The 18,613-nt window shown below is 36.3% G+C and overlaps 1 protein-coding gene across 1 annotated transcript in view; it reads right to left on the bottom strand.

Moving 5' to 3' along the window:
* Positions 1-18,613, bottom strand: part of CPD (carboxypeptidase D) — a 66,221-nt gene that overhangs the window by 24,490 nt on the left and 23,118 nt on the right. The window contains exons 3-8 of the mRNA XM_019650438.1: positions 14,553-14,695; positions 13,672-13,841; positions 12,461-12,810; positions 11,831-12,022; positions 10,303-10,470; positions 5,975-6,084 (exon numbers count right to left, since the gene is read on the bottom strand). Of these exons, the coding sequence (XP_019505983.1) occupies positions 5,975-6,084; positions 10,303-10,470; positions 11,831-12,022; positions 12,461-12,810; positions 13,672-13,841; positions 14,553-14,695 (1,133 nt within the window). The remainder of the gene's footprint in view (positions 1-5,974; positions 6,085-10,302; positions 10,471-11,830; positions 12,023-12,460; positions 12,811-13,671; positions 13,842-14,552; positions 14,696-18,613) is intronic.

The following is an 18,613-nucleotide window of genomic DNA, read 5'->3' as shown; positions in this document are numbered from 1 at the left end:
TATTTTAGATTGTTGTGATGCTCTCTTGCTTTGTTTTTTTCCACCACTAAAGACTTGCACACATCTTTTATGTCTCTATCTCCATGTCCATCAATATCTATCTATCTATCCACTTAATTACAAATTATTTAGATATATACTACTGTACTAATATAATATGGGTATTATAAACCTGCATAAAAATTAAAATATAAATAGATTTTCTAATATATTCTCCCTACATTTTACTGGATTATCTAATATAAATCTCACCCTGGACACCATAGTTCTAGGCAGTACTAACATTTCAACTTTATTCTCAGAGTAATAAGAAATCAGTGAACATCTCTAAAGAAAGGGTGATACATGATATATTCAAGGCTCTAGAAAGTTTATTTTGATAATGTTAAAAATGGACCAAAGCCAGGAAGACTCATCAGAGTACTACTGAAATAATCCAAGTGAGAGATAATGAACACCTGTGCATTTTACTATCTCCCTTACTTCTCACGGCTCTACTTCGATAATTTTTTAAAAACCTAATTAAAAATTTTAAAGCAAACAGTTTGACAATTTGAAGACTGAAAGTGAGAATGTAGGTGTCCAGTCTCAGTCAATATTCAAACAAAGGGTCTAAAAGTTATATACCAAAATATTAAATGATTGATGACCTCTAGGTTTATTTTCTTCTTTTTGCTTGCCTATATTTTCTAATCTTTTCACAATAACTTTCATTATATGATAGAATTTTTTTAAAGAGGCAGTTATATAGTGGTGACAGGGAAAGAAATTGGGTGCAATTGCCAAGACAGTAAAAATGCCTAAGGACATATTATGAAAGTGGAAAAAAGTAGAAGATACAATGCTGAGCCTTTGAAAAGAGAAGAAAGAAAGCAGAGCTCTCTACTATATAATGTGACAGAGATTAAGGGGAGAAGATAATAGTGTCAGACACTGTGATCAAGAAAGTTTAAAACAATAGGTTTCTGGTAACTTTTGAGGGGGCACTTCAGGTAAAACAATGTAGGCAGAAGACCACTAAATACAGAGGCATGAGAGAACAAGAATGAAGTGGGGACAAGTAGAGACTATTCACTTTACTTAAGTTCTTTTGAACTAATTTTAGAGATGCAGAGAAATTGCATAAATAGTACAGAGCTTTAATATAACCTTGATCTAGCTATTCCCTAATGTTAGCATCTTATATAACAGTGTAATTATCAAAACAAGGAAATTAACACTGGTATAATACTACTTAATTGAATTCACTGAATTTCTTTATACTTAAAATATAATAGAAGTATTGTAGAAAGATTAGAGAATCCAGGCAAGCAAAAAGAAGAAAAATAGAAACCTAGACATCATCAATCATTTAGTATTCTGGTATATAACTTTTAGAATCTTTTGGCCTATGTGTGAACTGCGAATGAATGCCCCACTACCCTTAGTCTTCTTCAGGTTCTCAAAATCTACCTTATTTAGATATAATTCACATACCACATAACTCACCTATTTAAAGTATACAACTCAATGGTTTTTGGTATATTCACCGAATTGTGCAACCATCGTCACAGTAAATTTTGGACATTTTAATCACCCCAAAAGAAACCCATATCCATTAGCACTCCCTCTTTGCCTCCAACCTCTTCCCCATCCCTAAGCAACTACCAGTCTATTTTCTGTCTCTCTGGATTCATCTATTCTGGACATTTCATATAAATGGAATCATACTATATGTGGTCTCTTATGACTGGCTTCTCTCGCTTATAGCATAATGTTTTCAAGGTTCATTCCTATTGTAACATGTATTAGTACTTCATTCTTTTTATGGCTGAATAATATTTCCATATATGACTATACCATATTTTGTTTATCCTTTCATCAGCTGATGGACATTTGGGCTGTTTCCATTTTTGGCTATTGTGGATAATGTTGCTACGAACATTCGTGTGCAAGCTTTTGTGTGGACTTGTCAGGTCATATGGCAGTTCTATTATATATTTAACATTTTGAGGAACTGCCAAAATGTTTTCCAAAGCAGTTGTACCATTTTACATTCCCACCAGCAATGCACATTGGTTCCAATTTCTCCATATCCTCAACAACACTTATTTTCCGTTTTTTAAATTATGGCCATCCTATGTGGGTGAAAAGTGGTACCTCGTGGTTTTGATTTGCATTTCCCTGGTGGCTAATGATAATGAGTGTAGTTTTGTGAGTTTGTGCCATTTGTGTATCTTCTTTGGAGAAATGTGTATTCAGATCCTTTGCCCATTTTTCACTTGGGGTGTCTATTTATTGTTTAGTTGTAAGAGTTTTTAAATATATTTTAGGTATAAGATCTTTATCAGACACATGATTTGCAAAACTTTTCTTATTCTATGGGTTGTCTTTTTACTTCCTTGATGCTTTCTGCTATGTGTTGAACTGTGCCCCCTAAAAAAAGAGCTCTTGAAGTCTTAACCCCAAGTACTGCATTTGATTATAGAAGTTAAAATAAATTGATTAGGGTGGGCCCTATTCCAATATAACTAGTGTCTATATAAAAAAAGGAAAATTTGAACACAGACACTGGGAGAATGGCATGTGATGATAAGAGAATTGAAGTAATCCATGTAGATGCCAAGGAATGCCAAAGATTGCCATCCAAATACATGAAGCTAGGAAGAAAAAGGAAGTATTCCCTTACGGATTTCAGAGGAAACATGGCCCTGCCAGCACCCTGATTTTAGACTTCTAGTCTAAATCACTGAGAGACAATAAATTTTTGTCTTAGGCCACCCAGTTTGTGAACTTCGTTATAACAGCCCTAGGAAACTAATACAGTAGTAGCTTTTGCATTGCAGCAAAAATAGTTTTAATTTTGATGATGTCCAATGTATCTATTTTTTCTTTTTTGTCACTTGCGCTTTTGATGTTATATCTAGGAAACCACTGTCTAACCCAAAGTCACAAAAATCTATTCCTATTTTTTTTCTACGTTTTATAGTTTTAGCTTCTACGCTTAGGTCTATGATCCAATTTCCTCATAGGTCTATGAGGAAGGGGTCCAAATTCATTCTTTTGCATGTGAATATTCAGTTTTCCCATCACCATTTGTTGAAAAGATTCTTTTCCCATTGAATTGTCTTGGTGCCCTTTGTCAAAAAATTAATTGACCATAATGTGTTTATTTCTGGACTCTCAATTCTATTTCATTGCTCTATAAGCCCATCTTTATGCCAGTATTACAGTGTCTTAATTACTACAGTAGCTTTGTATTAAGTTTGAAATTGGGAGGTATAAGGCCTTTAACTCTTGTAACTTATTCTTCACTTTGGAGATAATTTAGTCTTTTTCTTCCATTTCTTCCTGAGTTCTATCAACTCTCCTTCATTTCTTCCTATTTTTACCCTCTTTCTGCTTTTATTTTTTAAACATCTGAGCCTATATGGTTTTTCATATTCTCAGTGGGTGTTTGGGTATATTTAATCTATTTGGAGTGTAGACATATGTATGAAATTTCATTTCCTGATTTTCTGCAATAGTTCTCCATGAGTTTTATTACCTCATGTTCATTTTTATGATATTGGACTGTTTTACATGATTCCTAGTTAATGGTGCCCCTTTCTGTCAGTCCAGCAGTCTAAATACTTTAGTGTGGTTTTTTCTGGTTTGTTCATTTGTCTCGGTGTAAGGGTGGAGTTCCAAGTACTCTGATTTTATGGTTCTCTTCTGTCTTGGACAACCTTATATTTCCCTTTTTCTTCTTATATTTTTTTCTTTCCTCCTTCACTATTCAATTGCCAAAGAGCACTTCATTTCATTTTGCCCCTTTTCTTCCTCAGAAACTATGCGTTTGGAAGATTTCCCTTTAAATCCACCTATCCTTTTCAATTGTGCTCATCTCTTTAAATCATACCAGATCTTTCAAGTTGTATGTTCTTTGAAATCTCTCCCTTGTATTCCAGGCTCTCATTTGCCCAGTAACTTCTTAAAATATTTTCAGATTTAGGGTATATCTGATGTTTTGTGGTGACCACAAATCACCTTTAGGCCTGCCCTTCATTAGCTCCCCTTTTCTGTCTTCATGGATTTTCTTGATCTGCTTTTCCTCACCCTGAAGCCTTGTGGTGGGGCAAAGGTGGGCTGGGTACATGATAATCATGGTAGATCACAACCAAGAGAAATGAGACTGTGAGTGAAGACAGGATTTCATTACCTTTCCCGTTTATAACAGAAGAAACAAAGACGAGATTCTAAAAGAGGTACGTGTGGTAGGATCAAGTAATGAAACAGAATTGGGGTAAGACACAAATAAATAATAATTGAGAATACAGAATCTGAATGAACTCACATCATGTGACTCAAAGTTCTACTTTAACTCAAGGCAAAGTGATCTACTGAGAATAAGAGGAGTAAAGCTGGATTAGGAGGCTCAGGTAGAGGATCAAGGCTTAGGATCACCACTGTGGGAAACAAACCAGGGAGTCAAGTAGCAAAACATGAAATATTGCCAGATAGAACCGAGTGTTCAGCTGAAGTTAGAGAGCATACATATGTAGTGTAGTCAACTGCCATGGCTGTGTGACTTTTCTGGACTATATTTGGAATACTAGGATGAAGAAGAGAAATGTTGGTAATTACTGGGGACTGGATATGGGCAAGGCATATAAGTCAGGAGGATGTAAAAGGTCCTAAGATGTAAATGAGAACATCACTGAAAGGTATGCCCATGGGTCTTGGCTGAGTAGAAAGCATATCAAATCAAACGGTTAAATGTCAAAAAAAATTTTTTAAAGGCTAAGGAACTAGAACTCACAATGAGGGTGAAAAGCAGAACTATAAGAACAGGCACAGACTGTGACAGAGATATGGGCAAAATCTGATCACGTAATTTTCATTTTGATGATTCAGAGGGTGTCCCATTTTTCTCTTATTACTCCATGTACATCCCTCTAAAAATGGTGTGCCCAAGAAGAAGACAACTATTCTTTACAGTGAAATAATAGATATACTCCCGTTGGAAACTCTACACAATTTCACAAGGTTTATTTGTAGACAATGGGCGGGGAGGGGAGGAGTGGAATGACAGGTTGTGATTAGAGCATAGGGTTGCAGTAACAATCTTCATTATTTATAACTAATAAAGTCCTTGAGTCAGTAGTAAGATCAAAAATTGAAACTAACAAGCCAAGTTCTAAGCCCCAACTTTTAATATGTTTTCTAAGAATAATTTTTAAATTAAATTTACACACACACACACACACACACACATACTATAACATTTCTGGTCATAAAAGTATATTATGTTCATTATAGGAAGTTTAGAACATACGGAAATTTCTACCCGCTTTTTCGTGCTATATGTTACTATAGGCTCTTAAATACCTTAGACCAGAGGCTGGCAATTTTTTCTGTAAAGGACCAGAGAGTACAAATTTTAGGCTCAAAAGTGTCTGTTACTACAACTCAGCTCCACCCTCTCCATCTACTGAGATGACTGCAGCGTTTTCCTTCTTTAGTCTGTTAATACAGTGAATCACACTGACTTATTTTCAAATGATGGAAGAGACAGCAGCCACAGACAATATGTAAAAGAACAGATGTGGCTGTCTGTTAATAAAACTTTATTTGCAAAAACAGGTGGTGGGCTGGATTTGGCCCCAAAGCTGTAGTTATTAACCCCTGCTTTAGACTGCTTTACTAGGTTTCTAATTTAAGTGCTTATCAAATGAAATACACCAGCATGTATTATGTTTTAGATACTGTGCTAAAAACCGTAGATGGAAAGACATTACCTGAGCTTTAAAGCTAATAGGGAAAGACATGTAGTGCGTTCAAAGTGAGGGGGTAAACAGAGGAAAAAACAAAGCAATGCTGCCTGAAAAGAATCACGGAAGACATAACTGAGAAGAAAGCACTTGACCTGAGACTTGCAGGACTTTTGTTTTACTGCATTTTAAAAAATGATAGAATAGGTTGTATAGCTTGTTATGTTTAAGCACAAGCCTACCTTGGAGTAAGAAAGTGCTATTTGTTGGAACACAGCATCATCTGGTGATTTACTGTATGTGGCAACCCCTTGTTCATCATCATCAAAAGGGTAGTTAACCACCAAAGAACCTACAAGGGAAAAGAGGAAAATGTACCATGTTATCTGTTTCAAGATGAATCATTCATGTTAAGTAAGCTTTTCACAATACTGCTAGAGACAGGAAACCAATACAATTTTCCAAGGCTAATTTCTTCAATAAAAATGAAAAAGTTGCTAATTTCCTCCACAGAAAATCAAAATACATAAGTGAAATATGAAATAGCTGTCTATGCATGACACTTAAAGGTTGCCTTAACTAGAAAAATCTTGGGAATTTACCTGAACTTATAGGTATAATGTACATGTCAGAGCTGAAACCTGAAGTACATAGGTTTAATGTAAACAATTTTATTTTTATAATATTTAGGATCAGAAAAATTGAGCTAAATTTGATACTTTTCCAGTAAAATTCAGACATTTATAAGGTCATGGAATATGAAAATAAGAAGGGATCCTTGAAATCCAATTAATCCATCCAGCTCATTTTGCAGCTGTGGAGTCTAAAACAGAGAGGTTAAATGGCTAATGTATGGATAGCAGAGCCAGCCCAGATTTACACTCAGAAAAAAAAAGTGCTAAAAATTTCTCTTATGCTCAGATTAAAAATGAGTCACCTGGGGTTATATGAGTTTTGTATGACCTAAGGTAAAGAAAAATACATAAAGTATGGCAACTCCCTTCATGCTCCCCACAGGGCATAAAACAGGGTGCTGCCCACTCCCCCACCACAGGATCGAATTCTTTATTTTCATATCAGTCACATTGTTTTCATTTGTCTATTTATTCTGCCTCTACTAAGTGATTCATCTTTGCCTTTTTTATCATGCCATTTCATGAGAACAGAAGTGAAGGAATATATTCAACCTGAACTCAGATGAAGTAATCCTGTAATAACAAATAACAGCAAACATTTATATATTTTTAAAAAATGTTCTTTCAGGAGCAAGTGTGAAAAACTATGCTCATTCTGTTTCCCAAAATAGTTCCAACAAGAACAAGTGTACTTCAACACCTCTTCTTTAGACAAATTTCTCAAAAAAATGTAATTTCACCCTGGACCCATATCTGAAAATTCAAACAAAAAAAGTCAACATCAACTTCTACTCAATACTGTTTTACAAATGGCTAATTTTCAAAAAAAAAAAAAAAAGGTCATAAAAGACAATACTTCTGGGATAGTTTATTTTTAAAAAATAATTAGCACTGACACAAAAAGCATGAGTAATAAAAAATAAATTTGACTATCATAATTAACTTCTGAGCATCAAAGGACATTATTAAGAAAGTTAAAATACAACCGACAGGATAGGAGAAAATATTTTCAAACCAGCAATCTGATAAGGGTTTAGAATCCAGACTATAAAGAACTATTACAACTCAACAAAAAGACCAAAAAACAAACAAACAAACAAAACCACAAAAAAATCCCCTCAAAAAACCCAATTAAAAATAGGCAAAAGCCTTGAACATATATTTCTCCAAAGAAGATACACAAAGCACAGGAAGAGATGCCCAACATCATTAGTCATCAGGGAAATGCAAATCAAAACCACAATGAGTACTACTTTTCGCTCACTACAATGGCTATAATTAAAAGAAAAGAAAAGAAAAATTGCAAGTATTGGTGAGGATGTGGTGAAACTGGAACCCTGATACATTGCTGGTTGGAACATAAAATAGTTTAGTTACTGTGGAAAACAGTTTGGCAGTTCCTCAAAACGCTAAACATAACATTACCAAAAAGAATTGAAAACAGGGACTCAACTAGAGATTGTGTGCCAATACTCGCAGCAGTGTTATTCATAACAGTAAAAAAGTTTAAAGAACTCAAATATCCATCAACTGAGAAATGGATAAACAAATTGTGGTATATGCATACAATGGAATATTATTCAGCCACAAAAGGGAATGAAGTACTGATACATGCTACAATATGAACAAACCTTGAAATCATTATGCTAAATGAAAGAAGACAGACACAATAGGTCACATATTGTATGACACCATTTCTATGAAATATCCAAAGTAGGCAAGTCCACAGAGACAGAACACAAATTGGTGGTTACCAGGGCTTGAGGGGAGAGGGGAACAGGGAGCAAATGCTTAATAGGTGAAAACATAAAAAGGTTGTTGAACTATTAATAGATACAGACAGTGGTTTCACAACATTGTGAATACATTAGAAATATTACTGAATTGTTCACTTTAGTGTAGTTAATTTTACGTCATATGAATTTCACCTCAGTAAAAAATTAGTATCAAAATTTACGAAAAGGAACCTTAGTTTTCTGTACATTCTTTCAGAATCCTTCTAAATTGAAATCCTTTTAAATTTCTTTGCCAAATTTTCAAAACCCATTTAAAGATTTTGTTTGTTTGTTTGTTTGTTTAGCTGAGCCATCCTGCCACCTGTTGGCAGCTCAGCAGCAACTCAGCTTGGTCTGGGCATCGAACCGCTGTTGCTCAGAGCTCAAACTTTGCGCAAACTCTTAACCAACTGAGCCACTCGGCCGGCCCCAAAAGATTTTAAGATGAGAAAACAAAATAAGTCATGGAAAGTAACATGTCTAAATGATTGAAGATGAACCCCCCTTCGTGCCAAGGTCTTGATACCACATGTGTAAATTTGTAAATTATTTTCACTGGAATGTAACTAGTATTAAGTTTTCAGATTTAGTCAATATGACATGTGCTGTATTCTGAGAATATTTTTTAAAGCTCAAAATAAAAAAATATCAAATATGGTATAAAATACATAAAATTATTTTAAAATTATTGTGCCCATCTGGCTGTAACTTCATAATTCCTATTTTGAGTCTTAGAAAATTGTCCATGATTACCAAACTGCAGAAGTTTTTGGGTTTTTTTTACTACTTACAATCTTTCAAAGTAATTTTTGGAAAACGTCAATTTACTTCTGAAATCTAAATGTCCTAAGTGTGTACTGTCATTCTAAAATGGCAGGTTAATTTATGCCATCAAATCTCAACTGTGATACTACCTCTTTGGATATTCCAGCAAATGTTGACATTATATTTCTTTCCCCTTGCCCCTGGTGCTAACACTTTGACTCTTAAAAGAAAAAAACAAACAAACCCCAGATTTATTGAGATGTAATTCATATACCAGAAAATTCATCCATTTAAATGGTGTAATTCAATGTTATTTAGTATATTCACAGAGTTGTACAACCTTCACTACTATCTAATTACAAAACATTTCATTATCTCTCCAAAAAAACTGTACCCATTAGCAGTCACTTCCCATTTCCTCCCACTAGTATCTACTACTTTGTCTCCATGGAGTTTCCTATACTGAGTATTTCATGAAAATGTAATCATATAATATATGGTTTCTTGTGACTGGCTTCTATCACTCAGAATGTTTTTAAGGTTCATCTATGTTGTATCATGGCTCAGTTCATCCTTTCTCGTGGCCAAATAGTATTCCATTGTATGGGCAACCACATTTATTATTTATCCAATCATCAGTCAATGGACATTGGAGTTGTTCATACTTTTTGATTATTATGAATAATGCTACTATGAACATTCATGTACAAGTTTATGTGTAGACATATATTTTCAGTTCTCTTGGGTATTGACACTGTCACTCTTATTCACACAACCCTAGCTGGACATTGTGATAATATTGATATTTAATCTTGATGTCTAATCCTATTAAACTGATCAATTCCTGCTGAACTGTATAAGTTCAGACACTACATGAGAATGAGGTCATTGTGTTGCAGTTAAATATATAGCAAGTAATATATAAGAGAATGTCAAAATTTAAACCTACATAAAAGTTTATTCAACTTTAGGGCAAAATAGGACTAAACATTTGGATCTGTGTTTAATTTTTATAAATGACAAAAAGCATGTTACCAAATTCCCAGTGAGAAGGATAAATACAAAACACTTGAGGGATAAATATAAAACACTCGAAGAACTAAGTGAGAGAGAGAGAAAAAGAGAGGGAGAAGAGGGAGGGTGGGAAAGAGGAAAGGGGAGAAGGAAGAATGGATGGGGGAGAGAGTGAGTACAGGGGAGGGGAGGGGTGGGAGAGAAGAAGGCAAAACAGCTGGGAAATTGGCTTAAAAGGTAATGAAAAAGGAACTTTATTGTTGCCTGCCATAAAAGCAATAACAGGATATCCATTTTAAGATAGCTTAAGACAGATAAAATTTCACCAGGATTTTCTGCTCTCAGTAAGAATTAATTGGTAGAATATAAAGTTGCTATCACCTCCATGCAGGTTTGCTGACAATACAAACGGAAAGGATTTCATCCAGCTCATCACAGCAATCGTTTCTGGTTGGGTAGGATCTGTGATCTGAACAAACTGGTCCGGGAAATTTCGGTTTAAGTCAAAGTTGTTGCTGTTGTTTCTGCCAATTACACTAATTGAATCTCCTGTATGATAAAGGATTCAAATTTAAGCCATGTTTCGCTTACATGTTAATCCAACACATATCTTCACTCAAAGGTAAGTGTGAACACACCAGGCTTCACTATGATCGATCAATCACACTTTAATTAAAACGTATATCTTTTTTACACTGTACATTAAAAGAAAAATCTATCTCTCCCAGATCTTTTAAACAGAGAGGTGAAAACATTTTCTTTTTGTTTCTGCCCTCTGGTCATACTTTGAGGGGAAAAAAAATCCAACTATACAAATTATATTAAAGTATTGCTTGATTGTCAATAGTCCACATACAATGACATGAACACAATGCTGAGTGGGCATGGCATGACTGATCAGATGGGGACTCTGTTGGACTGGTATACAGGTCACCAAAACATCGGAAAGAAACAGACCATATGAAAAGAAGACACTGTGCGTCACATTAAAGTGATCACAAAAAGGTAAAGCTGGCCAAGACCACAGTTAGAAGTTTAACCTGATGGAGGAGAAAGGATTTAACTTAAGCTTAATCCATGTTAATATGGGGCAGGAGCCCTATTATTGTGGTTATAATGAGAAAAAAATTGCAAGTGAATGAAGGAAACATACTAGGGCTTACTAGTAGTAAGTAGTTCCACCTTTCAGAAGGGACTCAAAGGATAAAGGTGAGAGGGATTTGTGAAGCTGACAAAGGATGAGGTCCTTAGGGAAGGAATTTGAATTATATACATATATGGATTAACCGGGTCATTCATTAGTTGCTTCTCCCAGTGTTCAGTCAGTGAGTGTAATAAATCATTTGGCTGCATATCCACATTGTGATACCTACTCTGCTCACTGGTATCATTGCCTGGAAGGAACCACAGCTTGGGAAAAGATGGATTCTCACTCCCCTATAGTGTTCTGCATAAGGTGGCCTGTGTAAGCCAGATGCTCTCCCTGCCCTTACTGTCTTGTCCAGGAGAGATGGGCTAGCTCAGAGGAGGCAGAGGGATGGGAAGTCAAAAACTTAGCAGGTTTAGAATATGCCTGGGGAGTAGAACTGAGACTCAAAACGGTCACTAACTTCAAAAGATACTTGTTTGAGTTTCCACTTATAAGGTTCCTGACATAATTAAACGAGAATCACTGTTAAAATGGAACAATTTGTAAAAATCTTATCTATTTTTAGCAACAGCCATTACGAAAGTGGAGAACTCCATTAAATATAAACTTATCACATACTCATTAAACGAACTAGCCTTTCTTACAAGAATACAAAAGCTAGAACCAATGATAAATTATAAGAAGAAAATAAGGAGAAATTCCAGATCATGCCGTATGATAATAAAAAAGGCTAAGCATTAATAGACAGCTGTTCTTTACCTTCCTGGGCCTTTTCATACCCATCAGGATTCATAGATGGCATAAGGTGAATTCTAGTGCTAAGAACCAAATCTGTTACTTCAGGGTCTGTTCCAAAGTTCTTACAAAGATATTCTATGAGGTTCAATAGCAGTTCTCTCCCAACCACTTCATTTCCATGCATATTTCCGATGTACTTAAATTCTGGTTCACCTGAAAACAAAATAATTACATAGAAGACTTTTTCCCTTTCCATGTATCATGAACTCTCTCTACTTTTCCCAACATATGCAAAGACCCTGAACCAAAAATTTAAGAAAAGATATATTTTGACAAAAGCAGTAGCAAAAAGCATCCTATAAAGCAACTTCCTTATTAATATATACATCTGAGCAGGCTCAAAGCATATATATAATTATATGATGATAATAAAAATACCATTAGCAGGAAGAATCTAATCTATGCAGTATGTTAAATACTATGCCTAAAATAGATTATCAAGCGAACTTTCTTTTTTTCTGGCAAGATTGGTTACATTTTCTTTGTTCCAGTTAAACATGCTATTGGTGACCTTTCCAAATGAAACATAGCAATATACTACATAGCTCTGAGAGACACTACTGAAGTTTTATGTAAGACCACAACAATTACCTGGTTCATGGACACCTGGATTATCAGATATCTCCATTACATAAAGTTCTCTTGACTCTACTGATTTTCCCAATGAATAAAGTCGGGTGATATTAGGATATTCATTGGCAAACCTTCTCAAGAAGATTTCCATATCAGGGAAATGGTGGTGGTGAAAGTCCTTTGGCTGAATTGGCTGGTGAGAGGATTGTGTTCCAGGAGAAATATTAAGTATAGCAAGTGTGCTAGCAGTTACTGCAACCTCAGTTGTGTCAGGGATTAATGAAGCCACAGTTGGCCGAAGGGAAAAATTCACCTTGGTAGCTGGTCCTTCTTTCACTATTATATTATTAACAGTCAGTGGCATATACCTGTAAAAAGTATATTTGAAAAAGTACATGGTTTGGAGTTAAATTAAAATACACAATGCTTTAACATTATCAAGGCACAATAGTCTTTTCATCCTCTAGCACTTGGTGGTCTATCAAAACTCAAATAAACATAAATGTGTAAATTCAACACTTTTAGGGTATTATCGCAGAGAATCCACAAGTCTTTAAAGAACTATTTCTCTTATCATTTTCTCAGGTTCCACAGATTAGAATGCTTACCAAAAATTACAAAGGTGAGAATATGATGAAAGATGGAGGTCATTAATCCATTGTTACCATTGCTACAATACTCAATGCAGTGTCTTATCAAACTGACATTTCAACTACTTTTCCAAATAGAATAGTTCAAAATTAAATAAACTTTTAAAAAAGTTATCAATTAAATTAAAAGTTATCAATTAAATCCTTAGCAAAGTTATCTTCCAAAAAGGATTCCAGGGGTGGTAGGAGACCACTCATTTCATATATTAGAAAGCTAATGATAAAGACAGCTTTTCAAAATGTCTTTTACAGAGTTTCTTGTACTTTTTCTGAGTTTCTTGTACTCCGATATTCAATTAAACTTGAGGCAATGCTTTACACAGATGACCATCTTTTCAAGCTTTTAAAATTGTCCTTCCTCCCAATTTTACACTTACGCTTCATATTCAGTTGTATTGTTAGACTATGTGACAAAAGACTCCACAATAGTATTTTCTCATTGTAAAAGTGGGAAAAAATCAGAAAACAAGGAAAAATAAAACCCAGATACAGTAAATAACATTTCTTAGGCTATATTTCTATATTATTATAGAAGTAAACAAAGGTTTGGCATTTTAAGAGTCTAATTTAAATTCTTACCCAGTTAGAGCTGCTGTAATGTTATAAGTGCCAGGAACAAGTAATCTGTGGAAATCACCAAATCTGCCTGTTGTAATATTATGATTAATACCACCCACTGAGATGGTTGCATTCTCTAAGCCAGATCCTGTTACTGAATCTTTAACAAATCCTTTAACTCCAATGTGGACCTAAAAAAAACAAGCATCAAAGTAGACTGTTTAGAGACATCAATTTGGAAGGCAAGAAAGCATAACCTCTCAACATTGATACAGAATTCCTAAAAAAATAAGGTTACTCCCGCTATTTCCATGAAATATTTTTCAATCCCTTCAAGGTAAAATAAAATATAGTTAAAATATTAAATTCTTAAGCTTAAGATATACTGTGTGTCTGAAATATAGACCGGTAATGTGCTTATGAAGTCCCCTCTCCTCAGAGTCAGACTTCTAATTTTCTCAACAAGGTATAGGTAATAATTTCTGGTATACCCAATAGTATATTAGCCTGAATGATGTTTAAATTAAACTTATGTCCATGGTGCATATAGTGGTAAAGGCTCTCTAGCAAATATGATCACCTGACATTGCAAAAACCTGGTAGTACAAATCTGGCTAATTATTTCAGTTTGCTAAAGTGTTCCAAGGCAGTTAAAAGAAGCCCTCCAAAGGGAAAAGAGCTGGGGGAGATGGCAAGGAGGCACAGTTAGAATATGTTCTAACCGATTCTAATACAAGAGTTTCTAAAGATAATCTACAATTTTAAATATAATAATAAAAACAGATAAAGAGTAGCTAGTATAGATTGTTATTCATATTCAACCGGATTTCCCCTTATTTAACCCATTATTTAACCCATTATTTCCATAGCCCAACCCTGCAAACCCGGTCAGCTACTTTTACCTTTTCAATCAATGTGATCAAAGACTCACGATTGTTCTCCCATTCTTGTCGAAGCTGTGAAGCAGGTGGGTACTTGCAACAAGACAGTTCTAATGTGATCTCAAAACAGTTGGCCCATACATAATTGTAATCTTGCATACCACCTGTAACATGAAGGGAAAAGAAAATTTACTCTCAGGATTCGACTCTCAAAAAGACCAAAGAAATTAAATCTGCCATCTCTGCATGTATACATTTTCTTTTCATTAAACTGTTTGCAATTGGAGAAGGCTCTTGAATTACAGAGAAGAATAACAAGGAAAGTTAAAGGCATATACATTCAAAAGGGATATACATAAAGAAAATACACCTGATTGACACGATGAAATTATGAATAGCATGAACACATCAGTTAATAACAGCAACAATGATAACAGCTCTACATGTCAGATATGGTCTACGAGCTTTCTGCATACTGGCGTTTAATCTTTACAACTGTCGCGGTAGATATTACTATTTCACCCATTTTACAGATGTGAGGCACAGATAGGTTAACATTTTTGACAGAAAGAACACGAAGGGTAAATGTGATCTTAAAGCCATCAAAGACATTCACGCCAAAGCATTATTAAGTGCCTATTATTCTAATGGTACTCCCCTTTATCAAGAAGGTGGCAAGAGAAAAAAAAGTGTGGTGAGTTTACACAAATCAGGAAAAAGACCAAAAACCAGAACAAACCCTTTCAAAGGGTCTTTAACGGCAGAGGGAAGTAAAAAGGGTAGAATAAGCATCCATAGTCAGCCACTTTCACCACTCTACACCTTTATACATGTATAAGCTCACACACTCATTCTGTAGAAAGCCTATTACCTATCATTCCTGTCACTTGATTTTTTAAAAATAGACTTTATTTTTAGGGTAATTTTAGGTTCACAGCAAAACTGAGGCAGAAGGTACAGAGATTTCCCATGTACTCCCCAGCCCCCAAACATGCATAGCTTCCATTAATCACTACCATCCCCTGCCAGAGTGTACCTTTGTTAAAACTGGTGGACCTACACTGGTTAAGTTACCACCCAAAGTCCACAGTTCACATTAGGGTTCACTCTTGTTGCTGTACATTTTATGGGTTTGGACAAATGTATGATGACATGTTTCTATCATTACGGTACCATACAGAATAGTCTCACTGCCCTAAAAATCCTCTGTGCTCTGCCTGTTCATCCCTCCCTCCCCCACAACCCCTGCCAACCACTGATCTTTTTACTGTCTCCCTACGGTTTTGCTATTTCCAGAATGTTATATAGCTGGAATCATACAGTATGTAACCTTTTAGGTTGGTTTCTTTCATTTAGTAATAGGTATCAATATTTAAAGTTCCTCCACGTCTTTTCATGGCTTGATAGCTCATTTCCTTTTAGTGCCATTGTTTGGATGGACCACAATTTACTTATCCGTTCACTTGTGGAAGGACATATTGGTTGCCTCCACATTTTGGCAATTATGAACAAAGCTGCTACAAACATCTGTGTGCAGGTTTTTGTGTGGATATAAGTTTTTAACTCCCTTGGGTAAATAAATACCAAGGAGCTCAACTGCTGGATTGTATGGTAAGAGTATGTTTAGTTTTGTAAGAAATCACCAAACTGTCTTCCAAAGTGGCTGTACTATTCCCACCAGCAATGCATAAGAGCTCCTATTGCTCCACATCTTTGTCAGCATTTGCTGTTGTCAGTGTTCCAGATTTTGGCCATTCTGGATAGGTGTGTAGTGGTAACTCCTTGTTTTAATTTGCATTTCCCTGATGATATACAATGTGGAATGTCTTTTCATGTTTATTTGCCATCTGTATATCTTCTTTGGTTAGGTGTCTGTTAAGGTCTTTGGCTTATTTTAAAATCTAGTTGTTTTCTTATTGTTGAGTCTTGAGGGGTTTTGCACATTTTGGGTAACAGTCCTTTATCAAATGTGATTTCCTTCTTTGGGGGGGCTGAATAATATTCCATTTTATGTATATACTGCATTTCTTTTCCCATTCATCTGTCAATGAACATTTAGGTTGCTCCTTGGCAATTGTGAATAATGGTACTGTGAACATAGGTGTGCAGATATCTTTTCAAGATGCTATTTTCAATTCTGCTGTATATATGTATATGCAGATGGGACTGCTGAATCAGATGGTAATTCTATTTTTAACTTTGTAAGGCAGCTCCATACTGTTTTCCATAGCAGCTATACCATTTTATATTTCCACCAACCATGCAAAGGGTTCCAAATTCTCCACATCCTCACCAACACATGCTATTTTGTTTTGTTTTTTGTCTGATAGTGGCTAACCTAAGAGGTGTAAGATGGTATCTCACAGTGTTTTTGATTCACACTTCCCTGATGATTAATGATACTGAGAGTCTTTTCATGTGCTTGTTGGCCATTTGTATATCTTCTTTGAAGAAATGTCTATTTTTGTCCTTTGCTCATTTATTAATCCGATTACTTGTTTTTTGTTGAGTTGAAGGAGTTCTTTATATATTCTGAATATTAACCCCTTATCAGGCATATGGTTTACAAATATTTTCCACAGGTTGCCTTTTCACCCTGTTGATTGCTTCCCTTGCTGCACAGAACATTGGAGTTTCTGAGCAGAGGAGTGATATGATCTAAACTGTCTTTTGTTTTTTTAAAGATTTTTATTGGGGAATTGTGGGGATGGGAACAGTGCTAAGGAATTGGGGGAAGGGGAACAGACAAGTTGCTGTCTTTTTGTTCTTTAGTCTAGTTGTGGAGGATGTTGCTTCACTGGCCCAAGTTGGCACCATCATTGTGCTCTTCCCTGGCGAGGCAGATCAGTCGCCGGCTTCTGGACGGCCGCTCACTGTGGCTGCTGGCCGCTCACGCTGGCTGCTGGCTACACACAGTAGCCCATGGCAACCCACTGCCACAGGGGCTGCAGCCCACGCCATTGCTGGCGACCCACAGCAGCCCAGCTCCAGGCTGAGCTGTTGTTCAGCATCTTAGCTGCAGAGGGCAGTGTTACTGGCCCTCATATGTGGATCCAAGCCGGGGCCCTCGGGCATCCCAAGCGAGCTCTTAACCATCGCACCACTCGGCCGGCCCTAAACTGTCTTTTTAAAAGATCATTCTGACTGCTGGGTGGAAAATGACTAGGGAATAGGTGGGCACAAAGGGAAGCAGGGAGATGAACTAGAAGAGAATGATGGCTTAGACTAGATTGGTGATAGCGGGGATGAAGTGAAAAGATTTGGATGCACAGAGGACTTGTTTATAAGGAATCAAGGATGACTTCTAGATTTTTGACATGAGAAACTAGGGAGATAGTGTCATTTACTGGGAAGATAAAGGAGAACAAAGGAAACATAAGGCATGCCTAAAGCTCTATCCTTGGTCTTCTCCTAACGCAAAGTCCCGGCCATTGGAGTTATACTAGCACTTCCATTCTTCTAGTTGCTCAGGCCAAAGGCCTGGGAGACACATTCCATCTGCAAAGTGCCAGGAAATCATGCTAGCTCTAACTTCAAAGTATACCCAGCATCCAAAGATCTCTCCTCACCTCCGCTGCTGCTGCCCTGGTACAAGCCACCATCCTTTCTCCGCCCAGGTTTCCGCAATCACTCTTAACAGGTCTCCCTGTTCCTGCCTTTGCCTGTCTATATTCTTTTCTCAACAGAGATGCCAGAGTAATTGCTGAAATGGAAGTCAGATGTTATCTGTCTGTATGATGACTCCCTATTTCACTCAGGCTAAAAGCCAAAGTCTTTACAGTGGCCTAACGCCCTATGAGATTTGTCCTCCGCCACTCCCCTTCCTTCTTCAACCTCCTTTTGTGCTTTTCCCATCACTAGCTCTGCACCAGCCACACTGGCCTCCTTGCTGGTCACACCGGACAGGCCAAGTACCTCCTGACTTTGGGCCTTGGCTCTAGCTGTTCCCTTTGCCTGAAATGCTTCTCCCCCAGATAACCGTACTTGACTCTCTTGCCTCCAGCTCTTCGTTTCAATTTCAACTTGACAATGTGGCTCACCCTTCCCTCCCCTTTAAAGTTGCTACCTCACTTCTTTCCATC

The sequence above is a fragment of the Hipposideros armiger genome, unplaced genomic scaffold (assembly GCF_001890085.2).
Source record: "Hipposideros armiger isolate ML-2016 unplaced genomic scaffold, ASM189008v1 scaffold_141, whole genome shotgun sequence".
NCBI lineage: Eukaryota > Metazoa > Chordata > Mammalia > Chiroptera > Hipposideridae > Hipposideros > Hipposideros armiger.
Note: the sequence above shows the minus strand (reverse complement) of the source record. Positions and strands in the feature narration are given on the sequence as shown.